Raw genomic sequence first — 10,768 nt, forward strand, 5'->3', positions numbered from 1 at the left:
CTGACCATCCGGATGCACAGTGTATCGGCAATTGGATCTGTATTGGCCGATAAGGCTTGTTAAAAATTGTCCATTGGTATCAGCCTAAAAATCATTATCAGTGCACCCCTAATTAGTAGTGATCTACGTAAGCACTTTGAAACCAGAAAAGGAAGTTCCTGGACTCCAGCATTTCAGTGTTTCTGGCTATAAATGGGAAGAAGAAGCAGAATAAATATGTAAGAAGTTGTGGACGTGGGGTTCCAATGAACTGCAGTTCATCAGTGGTGATAATAGCAGAAAGTGAGACTTAAACAGCTTCTTGTAAATAAAAAATGGATCACCATGAGGTGCCCATAGGGAAATACCATTTTCTACTGCTTTGCTGATGGCTTTTTTCTAAGGCTGAGTACACGCATTAAATAATTTGGGAGAATTCTCTGTATTTTGGTAGAGAAACTTACCCAGAGCCATGTGTACGGACATTTGAATGCTGAAGCCCTGAATAGTGGAAAACTCACAGTGCTGACATTGTGCAGCTAAAGAGGGTGACTATGCACACATCTCTGTGTGTTCTGCAGGCTCCCTTAGTCTCCCTGGCAACAGATGGCAATGGTTCATAGCGCAGCCTTGATTTATTGCCTGTGGTCAGTCTGTGTTTCTCTGCGGCACAATTATGCTACTGCCACCCCAGGGAGCTCCGCACAGGGGACTGGTACTTGGTGCTGCAGTTTGTGTGGCGCCCTTTCAGCTTGCTGACACACATGGTGCCCAGGGCTACAGTCTGAGGCTTCATGTACACTGGTAAATTTAAACATGCAAATTACAGGGATCATAAGTTTAAATCCATGCACAGGGCAGCCGTGTATGACTTGCCTGGTGCATGGTTTAACAGGTTCCAGGTGGGGGGCAGCTGATGGTTTCCCCCTGCCCAGGGAAATTAAATCTCATGTGGGGCCTCAACATTTGGGACTTGGGGCTGTCCCCCAGATGTGAGGGCTGTCCTGTGTCCCATCCCTATGTTCAGCCTAGCATCAGGATGGGAGCACAAGGCATCCCCAGGTATGGGGTACAGTCTTGCGTCCCAAATGGATAGGCCACATGTTCAATTTAAGATACGATAGAAACTAGTCACAGCTGTGATCCGCAAATAATGTAGAGCATCTCTGTGGCTTGTTTGCCACATTTAAAACCTTAAATTAGCTGAATGGGTGGCACTTCATAATTTATGGTGCAATCTATTTGTTAATCATTAAATGTAATGCCTTTCAGAGGCCTAAGGTGCCATCCTGCTTTGCCTTATTTTTTTGTTTTAGTACCAGTAGAGTGTGCCTGCTCTGACTGGCCAGATCTTACAGTTTGAAACAGTGACTGTCATGTTTGTAAATGGCCAAGTTTTTTGGCTCATGTTATGCTAAACACTAAAACCTATACATCGCAATCCGATAGGTGTTACCTTTTTGTAATTTAAGTACTATTTTCGTAATAGATTTAGTCCCCTCCGAGGGAATGAAGTTTAGAACCCTTCATTTTTAAGTGTCTCTGCAATATTCTTCAAGGCTACTGTATTAACTTAAAACAATCCAACAAGTGCAAAATATATAAAGATAGAGAAGCTTTTTTTGCTTGGTTTTTTTGTTTTGTGTTTTGCTTCTGTTTTTTTATTTTCTGCATATTATGGTTTTGTAGGTTGCTTTTACAGGTAAGAGCATTCCAGGTGCTTCTGAGGGATCACTAAACTAAAATGAAGCCCCAAAAAATAACCTGGACCATAATGGAAGAGGGGAAGGGACTTGATGTGGGGAAAAAGGCAGTGGGAGATGTCCAGGATTAAGCTTGTTAGAGATGTCGGTATTAACAGATATCACAAACTTCTGTCAGTTTCAACCTTTGGTGAAATAATTAGCTTGTATGCTAGTAGTCTGTAACTATGGAGATGATTGTTGCATAATATGCTTAGTATATCATTTTGATCCAACAGAGCATATCCACACCCAAGTAAGTCCAGGAAAATAATAGATGCTCACTCTGCAGCATGCCAATATATTCAGGGCAAAAGTCACAACCTAAGAAGAAATGTTACTTAGTTTGGCTTTACATGTCTCCACCCACTAACAGTCTCTTCCCTACACCCTGTATTTCTGATTCCCTTTTCCACACTATCCTCTAACACCCAGATGTAATATTGGAGTAACAACACCTTCCATGCTCCTTTTTGTTGAGCTTCTCTTTCCTATTTGGTACAGAAGAAAAAGGGTAACTAGCTGGTCCTAATGAAGGTAGTACGAGAGTCATTTTTAACCTACATGTTTTCCTTTTTCCCTGTTTGAATTGCATAATTGTGGGTTTTTTGGTCACAGAAATATCAGTACTTAAAATGATGTGTTCAGCATTTTGGGCGTGTAGGCCAGTGAGTAGTGTGGGGCTGGTATGCAGGCTGGATTTGACCCTGCATACCAGGATCAGGTCTGCACCACCTTTGCTTATGCTTATACTGCCCCTGCCTGGCCTCGTGTCGTGGGATTGGGCTCTGTGTGCCCAACCTGGTGTGCAGGGCCACGGCCCACAGGGCTCTTCCTGGACCCATGGGGAGCCACTCTGGGCTGGATCTGGCCCACAGTCCAGGAGTTGAGTAACCTTGCTTTAGAATCCTTAGCCCTTTTGCCTGTGTTCCGTAGCTGATGGTTATTTCCATTGTCTGTTTTGGCAAGCATGTGGCTGTGCTTGACTATGGGATGGGTAATTTAGCAACATAGACTGATAGTATGTATTTTCTTCTGAGGGACTTTGTTATAGTCGTTAGAATGGGGAATTTACAGATTGCTTGTCAGTAGGTGACTGTGGTGGTTTGATTTTGATGGAAAAAAAGAAATAGACCCATAAGTATTTTTTTTCTTTAGCAGCCATCCAGTCTCTCCTGTTTTCCTAAACTGAGGATCTGAATTTTTTTACTTGAATACCTGATTGAATTTTCCTGTTTGACTGGATAATCCCAATAATCATTTGGAATGGAAATTAACCTGTTAATTTAGTTTCAAACCAAAGTGTATGTTGTTGGGAGGGAGGGGGAGAGTATAACAGTGTAAAGATGTGTAACTTCACTTAGTCTGGATTCTTACCCATAACTAGTTTCCCTGACAAGTATGTACCTAAGTGTTTTTAAGGTTGGGGCTTTTGTCTGTACTTTACAGATACAGAAAATATGCAGGGAAATACTGACTATTCTCATTTTGAAGGTATCCTTCAAGAGAACTTTATTTTCATTAAATAGCTTTGGGAAGAGGTGGGGAATGAAAGGGATTGCTGACATACTGCACTTAAAGAAAGAGGCTTCAGAGAACAATGACTTTGCAGAATTGCACCCTAAAATTGATGGGTAACTTCAAAGAAAATAACATCTATGGGGAAATAGGACCTTGAGAAAGGAAAAAAACTCTTTGGAACAATGTTGTGTTTTATTGTTTTTTCCCCACCTTTACTTATCAAGATGGAGGGAGCATGTGGTGAAGATCTTGAGATGAGTGTTGGAATGTAGGCCAAAAGAAATGAATTCTGAGGAGGGTTTTGAATGCAGTCTAGCAGTCCATGCTAGTTTTGTATCCTCTACAGTAAGATTTATCTTTCATTCTGTTTCACTTTTAATTTTGAGAAAGATAGTTTTGCTTTTCAGATGTGATTGATCTCACTGGAGATGATAAAGATGATCTTCAGAGGGCAATTGCCTTGAGTTTGGAGGAATCAAACAGGGCATTCAGGGAGACTGGAATAACAGATGAGGAACAAGCCATTAGCAGGTAAACAAATAACTTGTATAAAGCAGAAATTAAATTTTAAGAGATGAAGATTGGCCTGTATTGATTTTATTCTTTGTAACAACCACCACACCAAAAATAACTTGTTTACTTTAATCTGTGCTGCTGCTATGCTTGGCTTCTGAAGTGTTGCTTTTACTAAATTGTATATTCTGCATTAGAAAAATAGTCCACTGTGTTTTTGGTAGAAATTAATAATGTCTCATGGCTATACAGTTTAAATATCAAAGAGGGAAGTAGCAATGTATCATCAGAAAAAGCACAGTAAGATGAAGAAGCTACCACTTGCAGCTTGCAGGTTTCTTTTTCCAAGTTCTTTTTCATTATTACAATAACACTGTCTCATGTGTGTGCTAGGAAAGTTTGGTTATTAGGGTTCTTAACTTTTAGTGGCACTGATAATCATTAAACTTCAGCTATTAAAAAGTATTTTTATTATAAATCTCATTTTTGTTTAGTCAAAAATTAGGGGAAAAAATAATTTTTTTGGGGGGGTGAAATTTACCAGACTTCATTTTGTCCAAAGCTTGGAGGAGGGTGTTGTGTGTTGGCTGCTTTTTAGCAGCTTACAAAATACAGAAATTTATCTTGGGGCTACTTTTTGAACAGCAGTACAGATAAAACAATTGAGGTTTGAAATTAGGTGTGGGTATAGTTCTTACTGAAAAAGCTGCAGACAGAGGAAAATGACTTTGATTATGACTGTTTGAAAGTAAGATATGACATACTTCCAGTAGACTTATTTGATAAGCCTATAAGCATTGCCCAGTGGAAAATTTGCCATGCTTTTCTATGTTCCTATAATAAATTGAGCTCTTGATTGGCTTGGACACACTTTTTTGAAATGTTTTGAGAAACTTGGGTCTTATTAAAAGGCATACTTTGGCTACTGGATTATCATTCAGAATGTCCTCTTGGCCAGGTTTGATGCAATTTTGGATCATGCAAGTTCACTGCTCCAATCCTACTGCTTGGAATGCTGTGTTTAGCAGTGAGAGAGAAAAATACTGCAGCAAAAATTCCACATGTTCTTAGAAGTAAAGTCTTTTTATTTTCATTTTCTATATCATTTTTGAAAAATGCAAGTGTGCCAACTACAAAAAGAAAACATGCCAAAGAATACACCTAGATAAGTGGAAAGAACTATTTAATGGTCAGAGTCATCTGAACATTTTGACTAGATAAAAATCTCTCGAAGTGCTCAGAAGAGTCAGATGGACTGAAAAAGAAAGGGGTGGGGGGATGCTGTAACTGTATTTTCTTGCTTAGAGCATGCCCTGAAGCAAGAATAAAGTGGGGAGAGATTTTTCCAGTTACGGCTTCATAGAGCTGAGACAGAATCTAATCTGCAGCGACTTACTTTCTTGCTTAACCAAAAGCTGAACCCCTAGCTGCAACTGAAGACTAGTTTCCAGGGTTTTGAGAACATCTAAAGAGTACTCAGGGCTGTAGAATAAGAAAATGGAGAGAGCAGGAGCAGCTAGCAGATAGCAAAATTGCTCTCAGAAAAGTTAGCTTGATAGTGGAATGTCAAGACTATTAAAAGGAGACCACTACCATCAACACCTGTGGAGTGAAGAACATAAGCCATTAAGTCAAATGACTCCTTTAGCTGTGTGAATAGTAATGCTGCTGCTGCTGATTTTCTGTGGAGTAGGAAATGGATAAGGATACTTTTTGGGCAGAAAGTTAGCTACCCTGTTTTAAGATCTGCACCCCAATTTGGGGTGGCAGGGTGATGATTTTTATACAAAAGGTGCACATGGCATGCAAGTAAGTATTACTGTTAGCTATTGAATAGGGCCGTGATGGTATTCTTTAGGTTTTGGGGATGTGCATGTTCTGCAATACCAATGTATGAGAATATAGTGAGAACTATTTTGCCTGATGTAATGTAAGAGATACTCAGGGTTTGTGAAGTGTAGATGTAGGAGGAATAATCCTGCTTTGAGTCTAGATGTGAGGCTCTCTATTTGGCATAGCAGCCTTCATTCTCTTTCTCTCCATTCTTTGGCTTTAACTGCCCCTTCTGGACCATTTTCATGTTTTTGGGGCCTTCTATCTTTAAACCTTTTTTCATTTTCCCAGTTCTTCTTCCCCAGATAAAACAAAGGGTGTCCTTGGAATGTAGAAAGTATTTATAATTTAATTATAATTATATGTGTGATTTAAATTTGAATCATACAAGCCAAGTAGAGGGACAGTCAGGATTAAGGGGAGGTGTCCAATGTTAATCTCACAGCCACTGCTGAATTGACAGTAGTTTTGGGCAGTCCCAAAATCTCTCTTTCTTCGGTTTGCCTTTCTAAAACAAGGTATGTTTGTTTTTGGCAGTGAGTGGCCTGTGAGAAAATATGGTAGTTTTATATTCTTGGGCAAGCTGACAGGCCACTTTGTTTTACTGTTTGAGAGCTAGAAAGGGTTGCCTTTTTAATGCGAGTGTAAAGAACTGAAATAGCTTCTGATTTTTGTTTACTAAATTAAAGGAAAGGTAAAAATCAAAGTGGCAGGTAAACTGGGCCTTGGAACGCTGTAAATAATGATCAGCTAAGGCTTTTTTTTTTTTTTACTGGTTACTTCATAGAGGTAGACATTTTCAAGTATGCATATAGCAGTTAATTACCTAACCTGCATTGATTACTACAGATGACTTATTACTTATGAATGACTTGGCTAGTACAATTTAATATTGCATGAATGTTAAGCGTTTGTGTTTGACTGCCTTATTTTTAATCAAGAAAGTTCTGATTGACTACATAAATACTGAAAGATCTGTAACTGAAATGTCCAGAAGATGCTAAGCACACACACAATCTGTTTTCAGTTAAGATTTTTAGTTTTGTTACTTTAAAGGGAAAAAAATTCCTGTCACTGAATATTTCCATAAAGTGTGCAACTCTAAAATATTGTATTGATGTATGAAGGCTTGTCCTATTTTCTTTTTCTTGTGACCACTCTTTTATCCGTACTGGGCATTTAGGACTTGTGTTACTAGCCATGTTAATGTGTATGTTTTACACTCACCACTTCTGGAGATTAATATTGAGAAGATAATGTCTTTGTGTTCATCTTATATTCAGGTATCATTATAACAGGCCCAAACATAATGTTTTTGGACCATAGGACCAGGACTCATGGGCCCCCTAAAGCAATCTCTCTGGCAGCTGCTTTCTTTCAGTTTACAGCTTAGTATAATTTTCCCCATCTGTTACATCGTTGTTTAAAATGTAATGGTTTCAAACAAAAGTATAAATATATGGTAACATTATAATAATTGAGACTGTAACAGTTTAAGAATGTAAATGCTTACAATATAAGATGCCTACAGTAAGGATGTCAAAGTTTTACTTTAAATGGGTTTCCAAATATGGCCCCATATTATGACTGCTATTCGGAAAAACATCCCTACTAAAATCTATTTCCAATGAAGTACATCAGACTTTTGGTTGGATAAGGATTGTTGCATCCATGGATTTCGTGATTTGTTATAACTAAAGCATTTTCCCCTTGTATACTGAGCCATATCTGAGATTGCTAAAATTCATACTTCTGTGCATAGTTTGAATTTGTGCTTCCAATTTTTTAGCGTCTCATTGTAGGCCGCATTCTTGGGAGTTTTCATCTGTTCCATTTGTTTTCATTATGAATAATGTGTATATTGCTTAGAGCCAGAACTATGATGTCCCCAAATTACTTTCTAATTAATTTGTGATTTCTGCTTGTGTGAGAACAATCCCTGAGACCAGTTTCAGAGGAGAATGACTTTCTTATCATGCCACCATTTCTTAATTTCTGGCAGTGTTTCCATAGGGTAGAACTGGGAGGAAAGGAGGGATCCAATATAAGCTCTTGAGTAATTTTATAATGGTTAGCTTTTGTTTTGAGCAGAAGTTCATATTTTAAGTTAGCTTATATCACAGCCATCACCACTTTGTCCAAAGCTGACTGTAATTGGCAGGCTAACTTCTGCTGCATCGAGTGTAATGCTTATGATGGAGCCTGTGGTTATTTTTTACAATAGAAGGCAAAGGTATAGTAGAAGTAGGATGTCTAAGGGCACATTAGTGGCTGGACAAAGCCTTTCCAGGCAGGCGATTCATTATCATTAAGAAATAATGCCACAACGCTAGCAGAATTCCAAGATTTATTATTAAAACTGAAACTATCAAAATTGAGACAGGATTTTAGGTGAGGACAGAACCCATGAATATTATTCTGCCGTAAAAAAAAAAAAAAAAAAATAGAAAAATTATAAAATGCAAGGTGAAAACAACTTCTGAAGTAATAAATAGAACATAAATGCTACTTGTCTTTAGCTACACGTTAGTTGTAGGAGCAAAGATGCTGCAGGAATATAACAGGGAATACCTTCCTATATTTGTACAGAAGACCATATCCAATGTTTTGCGGGGGTTTTTTGCCTAGAGAGGCGACTTTTTAAATTTCAGATAGGAAGTTGTAAGAACTCTGCAGGAACTGCCTTGGAAATTCATATTGAGTTAGTCTGACTGCCATTTTCCAGAATGGGCCATATGAACAATATTACATATTCTAACAAGTTCTGTTGTCCAGAATTGAGCCCCAAACTTGGGCAACTTTCCTTCAGTTTAAAAAAATTGCTTTTGTAAAGTGTGTAATTGTTCTCTGGGAGATGGTATGAGGTTACATTTAAAGCTTCTCTTAGCCAGGATTGGTGCTACCCCATCAGCACAACTTCAATTGTAATGCAATACTGTAGAGAACTGACTAAATTAACATAGATCATTCTTACTGTTTAAGAAATTGTTTTAAATTAGTGTGACATTTATCTTGGAGCTTTCTTTAACCTTCAAGTAGCTGATTTCTTCCCAAAGCAAAACTGTGACTGCCTTAGCATGCTGTCACAGGGGTGTATTATACATGTTACAGTTATCACACAATTAAATGGTTACAGGTTTCCCTTGATTTTTATACAGGTTCCATATATGTGAATCCACTTGTATGTGATCACCCCTTTTCTATCCAAAATTCCTTATGTGAGGTGAATTCACTCGTATGTGATTGGGGTTCCACTTGTCCCCAGTCACCCCAGCCCCTGGACTGTACCCTGCTGTGGTGCAGGCAGGTGGTGTCAGCTGCTCCTGGGTCTGCTGCAGCAGCTGGGGTGAGCGGGAAGAAGTAGATCCCCGGGAGGTTTGGGGCATGGTGCAGCCCAGCAGCTGCAGGTAGCTGGCATCAGCTACTCCTGTGACCACTGTAGCAGGGACTGGGGTGAGTGAGAAGAAGCAGAGGCCCCAGGCTGCAGCAGGCAGCAGGAACTGTGAGTGGGTGCGGGATGGGGGTGTGGCTCGTGCTGCTTTGCACCCCACAGGAGGGCTGGGGGTGTGTGTGGGCCCCCACATCTGTGTTCGTGACAGGTGTCAGCTGCTCCTGGGTCTGCTGCAGCAGCTGGGGTGAATGGGAAGAAGCAGATCCCTGGGAGGTTTGGGGCATGGTGCAGCCCAGAAGCTACAGGTAGCTGGCATTAGCTACTCTTGTGACCATTGTAGCAGGGACTGGGGTGAGTGGGGAGAAGCGGAGGCTGCAGCAGGCAGCAGGAACTGTGAGTGGGTGTGGGATGGGGGTGTTGCTCTTGCTGCTCTGCACCCCCCAAGAGGGCTGGGCCCCCAGATCTGTGTTCGTGACAACAGCAGGCTGGTACTGGCAATGCTATCAGGCCACCAGCGGGCAGTTGGGGGTGGGGAGGGGCTATGGTGAATTTTGGGGTGGCAGCAGCCCCCCTCCAAGTGCTGCCACCTCATTCCTTCAAGCAAGGCTGGGCTCTTCTCAGTGCTTCAGGCAGGTGGTGGTGCTGGGATGGGGATTGCTACCACCCCAACATTTGTTATATCTGTCCCCAACCTGCCCATTTGGAGTGTTGGGGAGAGCCCAGTGGTGCCACCAGCCCCAGTCTGTAGCAGCAACCTGCCATCCTGTGCACAGGTCTGGGGAACAGGCACTTCCCAGAAACTAGAAATCCATCAGCTACAAGGGCTCCAACCATAGGGGTGCACTGTGCCCAGCATCAAATCCCTATGCCCGGGGAATGATGGTTGCTATGATCCCCAAAGCTTGGCAGTTTCGAGCACCCCTGAATCTTGGGGCGTGCAACTGCTGCCATCCCCCATGCCAGGCTGTTTCACACACCCTTCAGCCTGAAAGTCATGGTTACCATGATCCCCTTGTCTTGGGAGTGTGTGGGATGCCCCTATGACTGGGAGCCCCTCAGCTGAGCGCATGGTAGTGTGGATCATGCATTGGATCCCATTGTGCCTTTATCTGTACTTGCAGAGAGGGCCAAAAATACATCAGTGATGGGGGAAATGAAGCTGAGAAAAGCATGCTTTAGATCCCTTCATCCTTGAGGTTTCCTCAGGAGGTAGCACTAATTTTGCTACAATGAAAGTCAGCCTATTTCATTTAACAATTAAAATGCAGAACAAATATCTGGCTGCTCTGCACTATTTGGACACATCTCTGAAGTGAAATGAACAAGAAGAGAGGAAAAACTCTTATAATTATATATGCATGCAGTCTCTTTAAAATTGGGGTGTGCTATTTAAAGGGAGTTCAATCTAGAAAAAGGAATGTTTTAACACTTTAACTTGGTGTCCATTTTGAAGAATAATATAATTCTAAGGTGTGATAACATTGCTAATAGAAAAGTAGCTTTATAAAATTTGAAAAGCTTCCATGAATAATACAGGGTAATAACAAAACAAAACATTCACAACAGCAATAGATCTCTAAACTGCTTATATATGCCATCAAAACAATTCAGTATCTTTGAATATTAAAAACTTGGAGTACAACCTCCAGAATACTGGGTAATTAGGTTAATCTGGCACTGACAGAACACTGAATGAAATATTACAAGTAGGAAATTCCTGAAACAGATGTACAATTTCATTTTTAGGGTGTGCTTTTTCTTAAGATCTCTCTCCCCCTCTCGATCTCTT

General features: G+C 40.6%; 1 protein-coding gene across 1 annotated transcript in view; it reads left to right on the forward strand.

Annotated features, from left to right (window-relative positions):
* Positions 1–10,768, forward strand: part of USP25 (ubiquitin specific peptidase 25) — a 157,320-nt gene that overhangs the window by 47,202 nt on the left and 99,350 nt on the right. The window contains exon 6 of the mRNA XM_019557104.1: positions 3,650–3,773. Within this exon, the coding sequence (XP_019412649.1) occupies positions 3,650–3,773 (124 nt within the window). The remainder of the gene's footprint in view (positions 1–3,649; positions 3,774–10,768) is intronic.

Source organism: Crocodylus porosus, unplaced genomic scaffold (genome assembly GCF_001723895.1).
Source record: "Crocodylus porosus isolate Cpor-Errol unplaced genomic scaffold, CroPor_comp1, whole genome shotgun sequence".
Taxonomy (NCBI): domain Eukaryota; kingdom Metazoa; phylum Chordata; order Crocodylia; family Crocodylidae; genus Crocodylus; species Crocodylus porosus.